The 20,767-nt window shown below is 41.1% G+C and overlaps 1 protein-coding gene across 1 annotated transcript; it reads right to left on the bottom strand.

Annotated features, from left to right (window-relative positions):
• Window positions 1-6,844: 6,844 nt before the first annotated feature.
• On the bottom strand, window positions 6,845-19,100 carry DCST2 (DC-STAMP domain containing 2). Its single transcript, XM_075278051.1, has 16 exons — window positions 18,653-19,100; window positions 17,105-17,275; window positions 15,588-15,689; window positions 15,212-15,406; window positions 13,985-14,050; window positions 13,373-13,586; window positions 12,379-12,536; window positions 12,124-12,288; window positions 11,813-11,980; window positions 11,509-11,609; window positions 11,211-11,341; window positions 10,619-10,749; window positions 10,095-10,188; window positions 8,606-8,842; window positions 7,074-7,236; window positions 6,845-6,991 (listed from the first exon to the last, which is right to left on the bottom strand). Exons 1-16 carry the CDS (start codon window positions 19,098-19,100, stop codon window positions 6,845-6,847), a joined length of 2,691 nt encoding a protein of 896 aa, XP_075134152.1.
• Between the last annotated feature and the right edge of the window lie 1,667 nt (window positions 19,101-20,767).

The following is a 20,767-nucleotide window of genomic DNA, read 5'->3' as shown; positions in this document are numbered from 1 at the left end:
TCCAGTGACCACAACCCTAACCACATACAACAAGTGATTTGATTGAACATTTCGAGCTTTATTGCACTTACAGAAATTTTATCCATCTGTTCATCAAAACCATCAAATGAAAATGTCAAAATACTACAAGAATGTTATATTATCATGTATATTACCCTCATCATACCCTTATAAACCATGAGCTAGACCTGCACATCACAATCACAATCTATTACCCATAATGGGGTTTTCAAGATGGCCATACTCATAATGTGCATTGTATCAGATCTGGCAATGAATGTAGACTGGGCAGTGATCACATCTGGAGTATACAATTGTTTCAACCCCTGGGACCCCAATGTTCACTACAAGAGAATGGTAATCACCCACCCCCCACTTAACTGTACTATAGCAATCATGAAGGAGAGTCAATGGAGTGGTAGTCAAGCGGCAGGTATACTGCATCTCCTGTCAATCTCTATGGAGGTGACACAAGCAAACAAGAATCAGCCTGTTACATATTTTTTGGTCTCCATGACCATACATTGTTTGAAAGCATAAAGTAGGAAGCAGTCCCTTCGCTGAATCTCCACTGGTTCCATTGAGAAGGAATCGAACAGCCAACATCTATCCTGATGGATTTCACAGGGTCTGAAAAAATAAAGGGGAGCATTATCAGATCATGTATTAGATAGAGTAATATTTATTAGAATTATTTCCCGACAGCCATGGGTGTAACTGTGTAGTTGTGGAGAATCAACCGCAGGACACTCAATATTCTGGAGGTGATACAAGCACAATGGTGGTCTAAGTCATAATGAAATAGAAGATTAATTCCTTTATCAAAATCATCCCAGAAGACATAAATCGAAGCTAATGGGATCTTATTCAGAATCAGTAACAGGACCCCCTGACTACCCTGTGTCGTGAGGGTTAGGATCAAAGTGTGCTATACTCTTGGTTACAAGGCAACAGTGCCATATGTAATATTGGCTCTATGACATGATTTCTGTGTTTGGGTCTGCTAGAAGCAGGTATATTATTTATCCTACATACATCACCAATATATACATTGGGCACTGAGGTGTACGTTTCTAAATGTGGGTGTATTCAGAAGTACCAATGTAAATACCATTCAGTCTAGGTAACATAGAAGGACTTGTTCACATCTCGTTTTAGTCCTGTATTTAGCATATTTGGGTAAATATGTATATACACTGTAATTATCTGGTATAGGCCAAAATGATATCCTTTTAGCATATGCTAGACCAGTGTGTATTGGCATATTTTTCTCCTGTATGGACAGGTGTAGTAGACGACATTATTGTATCCAAAGCAATAAAAAAATGTATAGCATGCGTAATATTTTTCATTCCAAAAAGAGCCGATTAGTGACATATTCCACCATATTATTATATAGTGAGATAGGGTGCAACCTTCTCCTGACATAGTGTATGGATTTGTCAGGTAGGAATATTAGCTGCAGTTATGAATATTATGTGATCTAAAGTGATGCAAAACTTCCCAGCCCTCCTGTCATGGCTACATACAATACAGAATAAAGTGCTACAATACACACCCCAGACAGACAGCAGAGCTGTTAGAGGTCTCTGACTACAATCATTACTGTGTGAGCTGTATAATAGCACCTCCTATCTCCCGCACACTTTCCCATCATTTACTGCAGCTGACAACATCCAAACCTATTACTAGCTGTAAGTGTGCCGACAATTCACTAGCTGCTGTGAAGCACACTCCATGTCACACTTACCCATGTCCTGTCAGCTGCTCCCAAGCATTCCTCAGATTGAGAACCACTTTGTTTCATGTAGCAGGAAGAAATATTCTACATTCTCCGTCTTCCATTCAGTTGTTGGTGTCCATTGCCAAATGTCAGATCATAGAAACCAAAGAAGTATGCATCAGGGACAAAAAAAATAGTAAATAGATGATATAGATAGATAGATAGATAGATAGATAGATAATAGATAGATAGATTGATAGATAGATAGATAGATAGATAGATAGATAGATAGATAGATAGATTATAGATAGATTAGATAAGTAGATAGATAGACTTTATAAGGCACTTGTCTTACATGGTCATCATTTCAGATGATGGGCAGATGACTTGGTTGTCTTGGTTTATATAGGTAGTTATCCTTCCGCATAATAATGTGTGGAGCTCAGGCCTGAGCGCGGTTCTCACACTCTGCATCACACCAGACACATTGCAGGGGTACAATAGCTTCGCTTCAGTCCTATTATCACCCTGTGACACTGCCGGGGAACATCTGGGACTGTTAATGACACCGACCCTGATAACACTAACCAGGCAGGACATGTCTCTATTATGTACAAGTGCTCTATGTATTCTGTTACACTGAATAAAGAATAGAACCGAACAAATCTGGATTCTTTTATGCTAATTTTAGAATTTTTCTGCACCATTTTGAAAGAATTACCTTTTATATTCTTTATAATGTATAAAGTTATTGGATCTGTTGGACTGAGGTTCCTTAGCTCCACCATAGAAAATGACTCTGTGGGGGGAAACCTTCAAAAGCCCAAGGAACTGACCATAGAACATTGCAAATGTAGGGATCTTCTGCTGGACCATTATTGTGTTATAGCATGGGCTATCGGAGGTATTCTGTATTCTGGTGGCCCAGTCTGACACTGGTCTCTTGTGACAAGCAGCTCCATAGCGGTCACTTATCTCCTGTTACATATAAATAACATGCTTCATTGTTAGAACAAATGGGTACTTTAATTGGGGGAATATTTGATATTTGCTATTACAGGTGGAATTTGAATGTTTTTTTCTGATTTAATTTTAATAAGTTTTATTGTGTAACAAGAAATTCTGCAACTTTGTTGTATATTTTGTATTTACTTTCCTCCCAAATTTCAAGATCTGTTCTTGCTGTCAATAGATGGAAACATTTTTTATATCCTACAGCTTAACTACCTGTGCAGATCTAGTATTTCTTACAGATACAGATTGACTTCCAACCAGAAAACCCCTTTAAGACTCTCCATAATGCTGTGATGCCCATCAGTAAATTGCAACAATTTCTACAGTATGTCATCCATTCACAGAATACAGACTGTCATACATGGATGTTCTACTGAAGACACCTGTAGGGAAATAGCGGGAAACACAATCATTTGAGCTTCCTGGTGGATTCGCTTTCTGTTGGATTGTGATAATAACATTGTGTCTAAATGACAAAACCCCATTCTTGTTGCAATATCCCTTTAGAAAATGTAACATTCTTCAGATTTCTCCAATCTCCATAGACTGACCCATGAAATTACTGTCGGTAAATTCCTTCCGGCCTCTTCCCTCTCTCTTCTTCCTCTTTTCTCCAAATGTGAGATCTGCATCCTGGGTATCTGTGAAACTGTCTTTTATGGCATGTAATAAGAGTCTTCACTATAAAAGACCAGCAGCACATACTTGTGAAAGTGTGTGTCTGTTATCCAAAGCAGACTATGTGACAAGTGTCACCTCCAAATCAAAGGAAGGAGACAAAACCATTAGCTCCCAGACTGGTCAGGCTGGCGTATCTGATCCCTCCAGACAGTGACTGGTCCCACAGGTAAGAATCAGTGCTCAGCAGACGGCCATCTTTTCAGTCTCCCCTACATACAAGGGAGATAAGCGGCTGCCAGGAACATGGAGATGGAATGATTATCATTAGCCATTGTAGTTTTAGAACACAAATATTGGATTTATCTGTAAGCACGGATTTCTGCATTTACTTCCCTATAGTGTACATGTGAAGATGAAGTAATCTAAGAAGTCCTGAAGACTTTCTGATATGTGATAGATGTTTGTAAGAAGATCATGTTGGCAAAGTCATTGATATCAGACCACCAGAAAAACTTGTCAAATCTTCTTCAATAATCACCTATATAAGACATTGGGCTGTATACAGTAAAACCACTTTGAGATAACCAACCAATATCGCATGGAAAATAGCAGCTTGGTTATCAAAAAAAAAAAAAAAATCATAATGCATAATATGTATGTATTGGGGTGACCTTCTCAAATGGGTGGTCAATTGGAGAGGTCTCATTGTATTTGGGGTTTATATACTGGTCTAAATGGACAGATTCTATAGACTTCCAAAGCATTTTTGGTTACTTATGGAAACTATTTGAAGTCCTGTCCAAGAGACTTCTCCACATTTTGGATCTCAGGCGCCAAAAAGATTGTGAGTGAGGCAATAACTCCACCTGACCATGAACATCTTTTTATTTGGTCTACTAGCCCTCACTTGATGATCCATTTCTCAAACTGGATAGACAAGGGGGTAATGGGCCACTGAGGGTTAACTATAGCAGGTGCAGAAGATACAGTTGTAGCAGGATGTGGGTGCCTGAAGGGCCCAAAGGCTCTTCTACCACATGAGGAGCATGTAATGGATGTCCTGGCCCTGAATCACTGCTCAATTCACTACAGGCTCCATGAAATCATTTCATACATGAGAAGAAGCTGTAAAGTTTGAATGATGTTGTGATGGATATATATATATATATATATATATATATATATATATATTCTGTTCAGTTGTTCACTGCCTCTCCCCATTTAGTAGTATATCTGTAGGCACAGGCCGCCCCTCCCCTTGCAGTCCACAGGCTTTCCCACACAACAGGCATTAGATAGAGGACATAGACAATAGGAGTGTGTCACATTTAACTGCACAGGACACATCACTGACATCTGGGCTGGTAATATAATAGACCTGCAGGAAGATAACTGTGGGAACCAGTCTGACTTGGAAGATAATCTTTAAGTGAATTCAATATTTTGCCGGACATCTGCTGCACGTAAATGTGACTTAATAGTTTCCTAGGTTTATGGTGACATAAAAGGACATTAGTCTTAAGTTATCCTATCACCTGACCACTGGATATTATAGTAATACATTACAGTATATTATTCATAGATCAATTCTATCTATACATAGGACACGACAACCCTCAACATCTCCTGAGTAGGGTTGAGGGATCGAGTAAATTTCACGATCGCGATCGGAATTCTGATCCCAATCTTTTTAGGTGGGCTCAAGGTCAGAGGTTATTTCCCACAATGCTTTGCTACTGGCCGAGCATTGTGGGAAAAGCTAACAATTCTAACTAGGTCCCATAGGAATAAATGGATGCAGCTGGCACACAGCCTGTGCTGCATCCGGCCGCTTAACCTCCTGCGCGCCGGCTGCGTCCATTCATTCTAATGGGAGACTAGCTAACATCTCTAGTAGCTAACACTTACCTGCACAGATCGCTGCCGCTGGTCCAGTCCCCGCTGTTTTCGCTCCTCTTCTCGCCTGGCTGTCCCCGCCTCCCAGGTTAGTGTTACAGACCTAGGAAGAAGGCGGGGCTTGCGGCTTAGGAGAGTGTGTGCGGGTACTGGGAGGGGAGATGTGAGTGATACACTCATATCTCCCCGCCCTGTACCCACCCACACTCTCCTAAGCCACAAGCCCCACCTTATTCCTAGGTCTATAACACTAACCTGGGAGGCGGGGGCAGCAAGAAGAGGAGCGAGAACAGCAGGGACCAGACCAGTGATCTGTGCAGGTAAGTGGACACCAGGGGGGACTGAGTAGCCAGAGGATGTTTTTTAATCACTACACAGCATAGAGTCTAACAATTAAAGTGTTCAATTTTTAGACTCCATGCTGTGTAGTGAATAGGATCGTTTTTAAAATCCGATCTTCGATTATTAAAAAAATCCCATTGACTTGCATTGGGATCGGAATTGGGATTGGGATCGGGTTCGAATGGAAAATGATCGGAAATCTGATTTTAAAAAACGATCTTGAAGTCTCAAGATCAGCTCAACCCTACTCCTGACCACTCAATGTGACCATAATACGTCTCTGTTATACATTTTCCATAAAGCACTACACCCCACAACATAGCTCTAATAGAAATGTCTATACATAGAACACTACAACCCTCAACGTGACCTGACCAGTCTCTGTGTCACCAGGGGCAGGACTAAAACCTGTGATGTTAGTGTGGCATTGGTTATTAGTATTATTATTATTTATTATTATTATTATTATTATTATTATTTTACTCAAATTTTTGTCTATTTTTTTATTTTTTTTCTACATTGTGCCCCCATAAGGTCATAATAGATACATTTATTCCCTGTTACATTAGAAATATAGCCTCAAAACGTGAACTGCAGCTCTTACAGTTTCCGATGAATGGCAGATCGCATGACCGTTGGGTCAGAGAGTCATGTGATCCCCCATAATCCAGCTCCTATAACAATATTAAGCACTGTGTATACAGCAATCGGAAACCCAGGGGTGGCAATAAACCGTTCCTACCTTCTCTATAGGAGCTCTAGCTATAGTTACAGCCAACTCCCCAGTTGTACGGCTGCGCAATTTCAGCTGCTAACCCCTTTATTTAAAATCACAAGCATGTACGTGATTAGGCGTGGGGGAAAAACTGAAATGCAAAAACAAAAAATTGCCTCAGTCCTGAAGGGGTTAACACTGCAAGGACATAGGAGTAGTGGATGAAACACTAGGAGAAATCCAGAACTGGTTAAAATTAAAAACCTCACGGAATCGGAGCTGGTCCTGGTTGCCAACTGCTGAGTTTTTCTTACACATACTCTGAATATAAGTTCGTTTTATGAAGTCTCCAATTTCATAAATAAAAAGTGACAGAAATCCGATTGGGAGCAGGCGCGAGGTTTTATTGACAGAAATAGATAACATAAGATGGCATACAACAATGGAGAGGCTTCAGTCTTCAGCAGGCAGAGACAGCACACAAGATGTTATTAGAGGTGGATGGCATAAGTCCAATAGTTAAACAGTTAAGGTCATAGCCAGTGGGTAAAGTCAAATCCGGTAGTAGGGTCAAATTCGGTAAAAAGGTCAAATCTGGTTAAAAGGTCAAATTCAGTCGAAAGGTCATGTCCTGTAAATGTCATATCCAAGCAGAAGATGGCAGAGACGATGACTGGTCTCTAGAAAGCAGAGGTCAATAATGACATTACGAAGAGGCTGTAGGAAAATTGGGCTTAATTAATAAATTTGACACCTCTCCACATCTTGGTCCTCCATGCTGTCTATGTCATCACTGCTTTTCTCGTCTTGGACATTGTCTGGGGAAATGAGGTCAGTTTCCCATTGAATGGTCTTAGGTGGTGATTTCCATTTGAGGTGGGAATCTTCTTCGGCCTTTGACTTTTGATATTCATGGTCACTTTCGCTGTAAAGTCATAACAAAGGATGTAAGATGAGAATTAGGGTTGAGCGATCGGGATCGGAAAAGTTCAGATTCTGATCGGCGATCGAGTAAATTTCACGATCGTGATCGGAATTCCGATCCCGATCTTTTCCGGCGGGATCAAGGTCAGAGGTTATTTCCCACAATGCTTGGCTACTGCCCAAGCCTTGTGGGAAAAGCTAACAAGGTTAGCTACTACTACAATGTACAGTAATGAAGATGTAGCAGAATCCAGTATACGGCATAGTAGGGAGGAAAGAGAAGAATAGATAGTATCTACTATTCTGTTTCCTCCCTGCTGTGCCGTATACTGGACTCTGCTACATCTGCATTACTGTACATTGACTTGTCTATCTACTCTTCTGCTTCGTCCCTGCTTTACCGTATACTGGGCTCTGCTACGTCTCAGATGTAGTAGAGCTGAGTATACGGTAAAGCAGGGAGGAAGCAGAAGAGTGGCAGGCTGAGGTAAATAACTCTGTGTTGCTGCTATAGCTGCCTACCTTATCTGCAGTAACTGACACTCGCTGGCTGCGGCTATTTTAGGTGAGTGCCCTTCTCCCTGTGCTGTACTACCAGCCGGAGCGGTGCCCTCTCTGCCCAGTACCTTTATATCTCTCCAGCATGTCCTCATAGGCCTGCAGGTATTCCTGTTCTTCAGTGCACTGCGGTGAGGATGATGAGGCACTCGCCATATAATAAGCCATGGCTGAAATTCGCGAGTAGATAGATACTACTGTACATTGACTTGTCTATCTACTCTTCTGCTTCATCCCTGCTTTGCCGTATACTCAGCTCTGCTACATCTGAGATGTAGCAGAGCTGAGTATATGGTAAAGCAGGGACGAAGCAGAAGAGTAGATAGACAAGTCAATGTACAGTAATACAGATGTAGCAGGGTCCAGTTTACGGCACAACAGGGAGAAAACAGAAGAGTAGATAGTATCTATCTACTCGCGAACTTCAGCCATGGCTTATATGGCGAGTGCCTCGTCGTCCTCACAAAGTGATTAAAAAACAATGTTCATGGCCATTTAAGTGTTCCCTTGCTCTCTCTATGCATTCTAAGAACTTGTATGTATTTTTTGGTAACTTTTTATAGCTTTTGAAAACGACCTTAGAAAAAAAATCCCTTTGACTTGCATTAGGATTGGAATTGGGATCAAGATCGGGTTCGAATGGAAAATGATCGGAAATTGGATTTTAAAATCGATCCTGAAATATCAAGATCGGCTCAACCCTAATGAGGATAGAAGTAAAAGGAAGACATAGACAGCAAGAAAACCTTCTAACTGTCAGAACTATGTATAAAACACCCATAGAATAAGTACACAGTAGTAATATGGCTTACTCAGACTCCTCACTCCTGTCTATATCGCTTAGTCCAGAGCACTCTTCAGAGTCTGGGGACATTAAAGACTCCTTGTATTTTTGGATGAGATTGTCATTCTTTCCTTGCCTCTTGGCGGTTTGTTTTATTCGGCCTTTAATATATTTCTTCATTATTTTTTTTTTACTTATTTCATTACTTTTCATGGATTTTGTTGCTTCTATCCATAAATTGACTCTCTCATCATCGCTGGAGTCTCTGAAAGACAAGACACAAACATTATAGAACCTTTCACCAAGGGCATATTTATATATCCACTGTTTCATGTCCCCCTCACAGTTGTCCAACCCAGTTTCATGTCCCCCTCCAGGTTGTCCCCACTGTTTTATGTCCTCATCCACGTTGTCCCCTCAATTAAATGGGTTGTCTAAGAATTGGACAAAATCCAGAGGGCCAATGGTAGGTGTAACATGGAAAAAATAAGCACACTCACTTGTCCCTAAAAGTCCATTGTCCACCGCCACAGCCAGTTGGTGGCGTGCCGTACCTTGGTCTCCGGAAGCCCTGTGCCCCATGTGACTGCTATGTCCCTTTCTGATTGGCCTCAACTAGTCACATAGGGTGAAGCATTTCCAGGGACTAAGGTACGGTATGTGATTGGACAGGCTGCGGAGGCAGACATCAGAGCACAAGAGACAAGTGACTATGTATTTCTTTGTTTTTTTTTTAATGTAACACTTGCCGGGCCCTCCAGAGCTTGTCCATTTCCTGGAAAACCATTTTAAGAATGATGTCCTTTAGTGCACACAGTATGCGTCCCATAGTGGTTACTTCAAACAGTGTAATGTCCCATAGTGGTCTGTCCACACAGTGTAATGTCCCATAGTAGTCTGTCCACACAGTGTAATGTACCACACAATGGCCTCCATACAGTCTAATGTCCCATAACAGCCCTCCACATAACATAATGTCCAATAGTAGCCCCTCCACACAGGATTATATGCCATAGTGGCCCTTCCACATAGTATAATGCCCCATAGTTGTCACTACAAATTCTCCAGGACCTGATTGGGGCTCAGCAGTGTATGAAGTCATTAATGATGTCTCTGAGACTAGAAGAGACCTCAAGACCAGGAGCCCAGGGAAGGTGAATAGCAAGGTTTGTTATGTTTAGGTTCCTCTGGGCCTCTGCTCATTAAACTCTGGGGTCTGAAGAGGCCCCCCGAGTACAATAATAACATTTCCATTTTGTTTGGTCTGAAAGAAACCGCTGGTCATACCAGACAACTCTCACGAGGTTTGCCTAATAAATATACTCAGTAATGCCCCAGTGCTTGACTCAGAAATCTGCTTCTTGAGGTCTCATAACAGAGATGGCCCTGAGATTGTCTCGCCGATGACAATCACTACTTCCCTATGTACCAATGGAGGTCTGGTCTATAGAGCCATTATTACACTGGAGGACATGACTCTCCAGTGAAAACTGGTAAGGAGGTAAAAAGAAACTTACATGACTTCGTCTTCAAAATCAGCGCCCAGAAGAGGTGCCATACAGACTGAGCAGATATCCTTGAGTAGCTCAGAGCAACCTTTGCAGTAAATAGCTAAAAAGACACAGAATATTAATAGGATACGTGAGTTTCCAGCCATACCTTTAGCTTATAAAAAGTGTATGTATTGGTGTACATGGTAAGTTAAATTTACAATAAGCCAAGAACAGGAGTGAAAAAGTTGAATTTTCTCAGCTGTTTCTTCCTTATTTTGCAGGGTCTGTTCCATATATATATACTGTATACAGTATATATATATATAGACAATTTCCAATCTCATTGATTATGACAACATGGAATATAAATGTGGCCCTGATGGTATAATGCTTTTTATTATACGTTATCTGCTGACAAGAGAAAGACAAAAATGGCCCAGCTATGGTCACTGTCATTATCTGGTGGGAAACTTATAGGATCGGTGTATATATTTAGTAATGGATTGTCTGGTATATGTATATGTGGTAGCCATTTATAAATGTCTTACCTGTACAACCAGGAGTGCTGCAGGCACGGTATTCCTCTGTGTTTTTGCCAGTACATATTTGGGCACAAGCCATGCAGTATTTTTCAGAAGCTCCCATATAGTTTGCTAACCAGCTGAATAGCCATGGGCACCTGTTGGAAAAATTTAGAGTGGCGAGTCAGCTAGAGAAAAGGGGGCATTCACACTAGAACCTCTCTCTGCCCAGGGGTTTCCGTCCTAAATCTTGGGGAAACTGGACAAGGGACGGCTTGCCGGCGGTCAGCTTTAAAATCCATTCATTTGAATGAGTTTTTAAAGGTAACCGCTGGTGGACACAAAGTTGCACAGACACAAAGTTGTACATACAGGACTTTGTGTCCATGCAAAAAAAAAAAAAAAAAAAAGGTTTCCAGGCTGTATACGCACACCAGCGGTCACCTTTGAAAAACCCATTCAAATGATTGGGTTTTAAAGCTTTCCGCCAGCAAGCCATCCCCTGTCCAGTTTCCCCGGGGTTTAGGATGGAAACCCCTAGGGGGCGTTCACAATACTGCCACTGACCACCAAAGTGGTACATGTACATGTATAAGGAAGACATAATGGTGATAGTTACTGTGCAGAGAGTATAAGCAGGATGTTGGTGTGACCCTTGTCCGTTTCATTCATCCTTATACTTTGGAGCAGGGACTGGTCCACATGCATGCGCTTGGTTAGTAACTTATTGTAAAGGAAACTGATCCGCACCTAACAGGGAATGAAAGAAACATTTCTTATTGATATCACAGCTGACTTCTACATCTCCAATATGTGGCAATGTTCTGCAAATCTCTAGATAAGTCAATACTATTGGATTCTGCAGAATTACCATCACTTATATCAGTTAATAGACAGTAGGATATTGGTTGTCAAACCTGCTCACGGATTGGATAGTAATAGGCACATATGTAGCGCTTTAACCTCTGCATGTAAATCCCAAATATAGCGATGAAAAATGCTAATCCGTGTAGGAACCCTGTATAGAAAGGAAGCAATTGACCCATTATTATTGAGTAGGGGAACAAAAGATTAATGATAGAAGACCAGAGATTTTAGGATCAAATTCATACTTAGTTACCATTTTGTATATTTTGGAAGGATTTCCTATTATTAAACCACCTATAAAATGAGGAGGAAATAGATGCTGATAAACATATCCATATACCTATAGAAACATACCAATAAGAAGATATTGTACATAATCTGGCTCTGAAGGTTTAACTTGGCATTTTCTGGTTTGGATGGAGATATTGGAGTTTTGAATAGCATCAAATGCAGAGGCCAAGGCCGCATAGATCTCTTCTGTGTGTCCACTTCCATTCACAAGCAGCGAAATCACCATAGGAGCTAAAAGAAGAAGAAAAATGTGACGTGTTAGCATGAGTATGCACATAAATACGGCACAGATACTTAGATTTTATTTGTGACTTGCCAGCGTTGTGGAGAAACTTCGGAGGATAAGGAAAGGTTTAAAAAATATCGTCACTCACCACGAGTTGTAATTTCTCCTGTCATGAGATGGGACACAAAATCTAGTACCCAGAAGAACAGATAATCCAAAACCACAGCAAGCATTGCGATCAGTAAGCTCCGGAAAACATTGATGATTGCGAAAACGTATCCTTTCTTCTCTTTTTTTGTCAAAGCTAATGATCCTGGAGATAGAAGTGAGAATAAAGGATTAATAGATATTCTAGCTATAATCTGTAAGGTGTAATACAAGGTAACATGGCATTGTTTGCTACCGGGTCGGATGAATGAATATCCTTCGCATCTGGATAGGGGGAGGAGAGTATTGCGGTTTTGCTTTGCTCTCATTACGTCTAACTCAATGAATGCGCGAGTGATGTAGATATTGTCATGGTTAATATCTGACAGGTACTTTCTGCGGTAGCATAGGGCCCTGGAGGAAAGATACACACATATAGATAGATGAGATTAGATAGATAGATAGATAGATAGATAGATAGATAGATAGATAGATAGATAGATAGATAGAGATTTGCAGGATAGATAGATAGATAGATAGATAGATCAGACAGATATTAGATAGATAGATAGATAGATAGATAGATAGATAGATATTTGCAGGATAGATAGATAGATAGATAGATAGATAGATAGATCAGACATATATTAGAAAGATAGATAGATAGATAGATAGATAGATAGATAGATAGAGATTTGCAGGATAGATAGATAGATAGATAGATAGATAGATAGAGATTTGCAGGATAGATAGATAGATAGATAGATAGATAGATAGATAGATAGATAGATAGATAGATCAGACAGATATTAGATAGATAGATAGATAGATCAGACATATATTAGATAGATAGATAGATAGATAGATAGATAGATAGAGATTTGCAGGATAGATAGATAGATAGATAGATAGATAGATAGATAGATAGATAGATAGATAGATAGATAGATAGATAGATCAGACAGATATTAGATAGATAGATAGATAGATAGATAGATAGATAGATGATAGATAGATTTGCAGGATAGATAGATAATAAATAGATAGATAGATCAGACAGATATTAGATAGATGATAGATAGATAGATTTGCAGGATAGATAGATAATAAATAGATAGATAGATCAGACAGATATTAGATAGATGATAGATAGATAGAGATAGATAGATTATAGATAGATAGATAGATAGATTTGCAGTATATATATATATATATATATATATATATTGATAGAGTAGAGAGGCTCTTACTGGATGTAGGTGAAGACACAGACAAAGACTATAGAGTAACTAAACATGCTCAGCATCTCCATATACATCCCCATGTCTTCCTTAACTTCTTTGACAATGGTAGAAGCCACTTGATAGAAATTTCGACTGGTATTCAACTTCACATCAAAATCATGGACCACAGTTATGTTAAAGTCAAATTGGTCCTTGAAGTTCCTGATTAAGGACAGGAGGGCTGTAGGGAGAGAGAAGAGCGAACATAAGAACATGTCTCCTGACAATATACTAACACCTGGCACAGTGCCACTCTCAGCCAATACAAGGCGAAGTACATTGCCTAGTATCTGTGCATATTCTGGGTCAATGTATTACATTAGGGGGCAATAACATTTAGTGATGACCACAAGATGTCACCAGGTTTGGGGTTATAAAAACAATAGGTTGGTCTCTTTCTTCCTGCCAGTTGTAATGGCAGCAGAATGAAGGGTGCAGGAACATAGGCATAGAGGGGCAGAAACTAAATGGTTGGCTGGAGAAAGTCGTCTGTCACATAGAATATAATAGACAAAATGACTTGTTCTAGAGAGATTACTGAATTTATCATTAGAGCTAACAAAAGAATTTCATACTTACGATTTTTTGCGTGTTTCCTCACAAAAGATTGCAAATAGTTAGGAATGACACAGAGGATAAGAATAACTGCAAAACAGGAAGATTATGAATAATGTTAGGATGCTGTATATATACTCATAAAGGGTTAAAAAGTGTACCTTATGGGTAACTGTCATGTAATGCTGAATGTTGTGATGTAATCGCCATATTTCTGTATCAGGGACTACAATGTCATATTCTAGGCTTGGATCTAACAACCATATTATACACAGTGTACCATATTACATGATTGTTGTTAATGATTGTGTCATGTAATCAGTGGTGTAACTAGCAAAGACTGAGCACCCCAGAAAACATTTAACTTGCCCCCCCACCACCACCACCACAGCATAGCACCCCCTTTCCAGGCCCCCACACAGTATAACACCCCATTTACATACACTATAATGTCCCAAAATGGCCTCCAGACAGTATAATGTCCCATAATGGCCCCTCCATATAGGATAATGTCTCATAGCAGCCCCTCCAAACAGTATAATGTGTCATAGGAGCCCGTTCACACAGTATAATGGCCCCTGCACATGGTATTCACAGTATTATGTCCCACAGTTTCCCCTGCACACAGTCCTATAGTGGACCATCCATGAACAATTATTATACTTTTTTAAGACCCCAGAGTATAATGATCAGAGCTCAGGAGAGGTGACAAACATAAATAACAATGTTACTTACCTCTTCTGGGCTCCAACGCACTCCCTGCTGCTTTCAGCCCTCTTCAATGTTGTTACAGACCTCACAAGTCTGGGACATCACCAAAGAGAATGCAGTAGAATGCAGGAGAGGTAAGTAACAGTGTTTTTAGTGTTTTCTCACCTCCCCTTGGTCTCCGATCATTATACCCTGGGCTCTACAATGACCTCAGAGTATAAGGATAGCAGTGTTTGTTGGGATTTGTGGACCTGCGGCCTCGTTTACTGATCCCTGCACCTGTTCATAGCCGCCTCCGCTTCCCCTTCTGCCCTCTAGGGGGCCCCAATGTTATGATGTAGGACACAGAAGGAGAAGTGGAGGCAGCCGTGAGAAGGAGCGGGGATTGGTGAGTAAATAGGGCCTGTTACCTGCTGGGGTTACTCCTTTTAAAAAGTAAATAAAAAATAAACATCAGGCCCCCTACGGTCCTGGGCCCTGTGGCAGCTGCTACTGTTGGTACCCCAGTGTTTACGCCACTGCATCTAATATTACACTTACTTTTTGCCAGACCACACAGAGGCCGGAAGGCATCCAGGATATAGCACAGAAAACCCAAAAATGACATCACTTTAAAGCAGTTGTTCTTCGCCTCATCGAAGAGTTTGTTGCAGCGGATGTATGGGAGTTCCAGCTCTTCATTACAGATATCGCCGATGTTAGCAATGAATGCCCACACGCCACGGAGGACGTTACCTGGAGGAGAAATAAGACAGAGGCTGATATAGAGAAAACAATGGCTATCATAGATCATATATCTCCCATCCCATCTGGCACCAGAGCTATCTCCTTCCAATACAGAATGCTTTCCCAGTAAACACACATCATTCCCTCCTCTCCCAGTATCCACCATTGTGCCCAATCCAGGAGTCCTTACCGACATGTTTAGCGCCATCAAAAATTCTTTGAAAGAAGCTGACTGCGTGTTTTGAGGCTGAGCGTAGTTTCTTTCCGATGTTTTTTAGTACATTCAGAGCGCCTGGAAGAGAATAGGGAATAATAGCATCACATTTACACATAGCGCCTCATTCTGGGTTGTTGGGACATAAGATCATTGTTACTATATACAGTAACACACATCCATGGAAGTTTTCATTATACAATATTTATATATTTTTCTTATGGTAGAGTTGGAAGGGACCTCAAGGGCCATCGGGTCCAACCCCCTGCGAGTGCAGGTTTTCCTAAATCATCCCAGCTATATGTTTATCCAGATTCCGCTTGAAGATTTCCATTGATGGAGCGCCCACCAATCAGAACCAATCAGAACCAATCACTATATCCTATAGAAGAGCTGATCGGATGACACAAAGTGCTTTATCAGCTACATTGTACACTATACTGTTCTGTGCCACAGCTGCTGCAGAACATCATAATGTATCTCAGCTGCTGCATATCTTCTTTTCAGAGAGGGTGAAAGCATTTTATGTTTAAGTTTTAATAAGAGTTTTCAAATATGTAACAACAAGGAAAAGAAACAAGAAATAAAACAGAAAAATGTGTAACACCGTGTAAAGAGAAAACATAAGGCTGGTCAGGGCCTCAGGCCCAGAAAACAGAACAGGCCAAGAAGGCGCAGTTCAGACCCTGGCAATAATACAATAGACTGGTGAGGAAAAGTCCTGAAACTGTTAGACAGGGCCCCATAGAAGCCGCTAATCCTAAGGGGACGGATGAGGGCAAGATTAAGAAGAAGGAGACACAGAGACGGGAGGTGAAAGCATTTAAAATCTATCTATAGTAGACTGAAAGTTGCTTCAGTAACTCAAAAAGAGGTTCTGCAGCAGCTGAAGTGTGTATTATGAGGAAACATAGTCCTCTACTATCCATTACTAACCCCTACTTGACATCTGCCATAATAGTATGGCGGATGTTGGGTCTTTAAAGTTATCTCTGCAGGAGAACGACCGTCATACTACTTGGTCTCTGCTGTAATGTACAGCAGAGACCCAGAGCTAATGCCCATGATAAGAATGAACTCTGACTCCAGGCACTACAGGACCCCCCTTCCCCACCCCCACTCCAACCCCCAAGTATGAAAATGCTTCCCAGCGCTGAGACTGTGGGGGCCATCCTGTTGTTTCACCAGCTGAAAGCCTACTGAAAGCTCCCACAAATGCACTTTTTCTCCAGTTCTATCCCATTCTGAATTTTTCTAAATTCTCAGTACATTGTACAGAATAATAAATGACAGTGTCATAAAGAACAGTTTGTCCTGCAAACATTAAGCCCTCATATGGTTCTGTGAATGGAAAAATAAAAAAGTTTTGAGGTTTGGAGGGGGTGAGTTAAAAATGAAAATCATAAAATGTCACTGGAGAGAAGATGTTAAGAAGACTAGGGTCACCTTCTTACAATGTCTTAGCCCCTACAGTGGATATGCTTCTTACTCACTCATTAGTGGCTTGGTTATCTTTGATGTCAGCTCTTTAGTTGCGTTGAGAGCTAGCTGGGCACCACAAGCCATTGACTGCGTTGAACGTTGTACATTTTCCTTTATGTTGGTAACTGGCCCTTGCACGACCAATGCAAATGCAAGGAGGAGGAAGACTGTCTTAGCTTCATCTTAAATGACAAGAAATTGATAAGTACAATTACTATGGACAGTGGTTATGATCTGTATTACAGAATAATAATGGAGTGTAAAGCTATGAGAAAGAAAATAATCTAACATATGTGACAACTAGAGATGAGCGAACAGTGAAATGTTTGATATTCGATTCGAGTAGCCCCTCAAAACTCGACTGTTCGAATTAACCCCATTATAGTCTATGGGGAAAAAATACTCGTTTAGGGGGAACCAATATTCGACTCAGGAGGGTCACCAAGTCCACTACGACACCTCAGCAAATGATGACAACACCTCGGAAATGCAAGTGGGAGTGCAGGGGAAGCATGCCTGGGGGCATCTAACATGCCCAAGTCCCTGTATTACACCACTAATAATGTGGGAGCTGACCTTTCCCCATAGGAAAGCATTGGCCAGCATTGATTGGCCGAATCCCGTAAAGTGTACAGCATTCGGCCAATCAATGCTGGTTCTGCCGGAGGAGGCGGAGTCTAAGATCGGTCCACAGCAGTATATCTCAGGAATAGCAGAGTTGACAGAGCTCTGTACATCTCTGGAATAGCAGAGTTGACAGAGCTCTGTACATCTCAGATGTAGCAGCATTGACCGCACAGCATTGCTACATCTCTGGAATAGCAGAGTTGACAGAGCTCTGCACAGCATTGCTACATCTCTGGAATAGCAAAGTTGAGTGGGAGCTGACTTTTCCCCATAGGAAAGCATTGGCCAGCGTTGATTGGCCGAACGCTGACCAATGCTTTCCTATGGGGAAAAGTCAGCTCCCGCATAACTGCCACGAGATAGAGCCCCAAAGAGCTGTTTGAGTAACATTCCTACCTAAATAAAGCTAATCCCTAGCTAACCCTGCCAGTACATCTATCCATGTCTCACAGTCACATAGTTCACAGTCTCATATGAACCGGATCTGAAATCCACTATTCGTCTAAAGTGGAGGTCACCTGATTTCGGCAGCCAATGGCTTTTTCTGATTTTTTTTCGATGCCTACATTGTCGCAGTACCCATCCCACCTCCTCTGCACAGTTATTGGTGCAAAAAAAGTGTCAGGGAAGGTGGGAGGGGAATCAAATTTTTAGTGAGTTTGCCACGTGGTGTTCTACTCGAATCAAACATCTCGAACAGCCTGATATCCGATCGAACATGTACTCGGTCAAACGCTGTTCGCTCATCTCGAGTGACAACTAATTTGACATCATTTATAGCTGCTAATATAATACAATAAATTCTAATAAATATATGCTAAACATTGTAATGTTAATTACAAATGCAATGGAATAATAAATGACAAATTAATAACATTATATATCAATACCTAGAGTTGTAATATAGTTTAATGTACAGAAAATATTCTTACTTGACAAGATCTGTGGCAGCATTAGTAACACAGTTACCCGTACTCTCAGAGAAAACGCCATGCCGAGTGATAAGAACAATCCCATGGTGACGGTGGTTGTCAGGCAGAACCACAGGTTGTAGCTTTTGACATAAAGGACAATCCATGCATAGACTGTTGTGATCAAAATGCCAACAGTGAATCCTGCAAAGCTCCTCAGTGCGGCTTTAGTTGGGGTGTCTTTCTTGGTTTTTGCCTTGACTTTCTTCTTCTCATCAATGTAATCGGCGGCGCTGACCTCTTCAACTTTTAAGCGATCGGCTTCAGATGGGCACAGTAGCGGCACACACTGGCAGCACGAACAATTGCAACAATGAGAGCATCTAAAGCGGCAATTGCATGTGCAACACGAACACATGTATCTACACCAATGGCACAGCCACTTCCAAGGAGATTCTATTGTCCCCATCTTGAAAGGATTATCCAGAGCTAATGTTTCTTATTTGAAATCTCTGGAGTAAGTGACCTCAATGCTGACATTTCAGTTTTCTCCAGTTGTCCTGTGTGGTCACCAGTATAGAACATTCCGTGGTGATGTTATAGTGCTGATAACAGTCACATTGACCAGGTTTTACCAAGTGATCCAGTACCATAATGTCTTTGGTTTAACCATTTTGCTGCCAGAGCTACCAGGATATTTTGCATCTTTGGTAGCCAAGGCAACTTTCAATTGACGTGTGCAACCACAGTATGATAATATAATAATATAATAGTAATTAAAAAATGAAAATACATTCCGTTACTATTATATTTTGTAAAATAGACAAAATAGGGCAGATTTAACATTGATCTAGAACAGGGGTACGTAGGAAACGTACGGCTCTCCAGCTGTTGCAAAACTACAACTCCCAGCATGCATACTTGCTCTGCTGTTCTTGGAACTCCCATGGAAGTGAATGGAGCATGCTGGGAGTTGTAGTTTCACAGAAGCTGGAGAGCCAAAGGTTCCCTACCCCTGATCTAGAATATGGCTTCAATCTGAATTAAAAAAAAAAAATTACATCCTAATTACATCATGGAAGTCAGATTTGCATATTCTTCCCATGTTCCTTTGCACAGTGGAGCGCTCATGGCTTAATAAGACTCCACACAACTTAATGGTGGTTCTCTCCTTATGGAGTGACGATATCCCCTCAAAAAAAAATGAGCACATATACCTTACACCATATTTATAACTGTTTAGATAGTGTGACCCCCTCCTTCACATCTGTGTTGGTATTCCGTCCGGGGAAGTCTGCAGGGGGACCCCCCGAATGGAGTACCAAACGCAATTGCAAGCGCTATGCAGTAAAAGCACACGAACCCCATATATTATAATGGAGTCTGTGTGCTGGTCTCACGCTGCCCACGCGAATCATGCGGAAAGTAGATTGTGAACTACTTACCTGTCTGCATGATCCCTGCAGAGATCTGGCGGCCAGCACACGGACCCCATTATAGTCTATGGGGTCTGTGTGATTTCACTGGCACACTGTTTGCAGTTGCGTTCGGTATTCCGTTCAGGGGGGTCCTCATGCAGACTCGCCCAGACGGAATACCAACGCAGATGTGAATGAGGCCTTAGGCTGAGGTCCCAGTAGGGAGACATATAAGAGCTTCCTAGATATTTCCCACTCCTTGAAAATGAGAATCTGTTATCTACAAAACAAACTGATAGGGACAGCAATGGATCCCTCCGTATGTTGTAGAGGTCCTAATTAGATAATTAATTAACAGGCCTAGATGGACTACAGCCATCTTTCTTTTAAGCCTGGAGAACTGATTAAAGACACAAGATGGTAGTGTATCAAAAGAGTTCTGATTTTATTATAAGAAAAAGGTAGTTTAAATACATTACAGACAAAGAGCTGGCTTGGCTATTCTAATTAGTATACCATGATTGGTCATAGAGATATAAGATAAGCCTGGCACATGACTATTGGCTGAGGCCTGATATGATCTGCATCTCATTACAACTTTCCACACTGGGATGGACTTTCCCATGAAACAAAGAAGGATTCAAAATACTTATGTGAGCTAACATCCCAGACTGTCTAAATGTATATATCATGGCAAAAGAGATAAGATGACATGTTC

The sequence above is a fragment of the Leptodactylus fuscus genome, chromosome 6 (genome assembly GCF_031893055.1).
Source record: "Leptodactylus fuscus isolate aLepFus1 chromosome 6, aLepFus1.hap2, whole genome shotgun sequence".
Lineage (NCBI taxonomy): Eukaryota > Metazoa > Chordata > Amphibia > Anura > Leptodactylidae > Leptodactylus > Leptodactylus fuscus.
Note: the sequence above shows the minus strand (reverse complement) of the source record. Positions and strands in the feature narration are given on the sequence as shown.

Bases quoted from the DNA above. Each gene is read 5' to 3' on its own strand.
- DCST2 (XM_075278051.1), bottom strand. From the start codon at position 19,100: ATGGGGACAATAGAATCTCCTTGGAAGTGGCTGTGCCATTGGTGTAGA. The intron at 15,407-15,587 runs GTAAGGACTCCT...TTTCTCCTCCAG, and splicing joins TGATGGCGCTAAACATGTCG to GTAACGTCCTCCGTGGCGTG. The intron at 8,843-10,094 runs GTAAGTTTCTTT...CTTGTCTTTCAG, and splicing joins GATTTTGAAGACGAAGTCAT to AGACTCCAGCGATGATGAGA.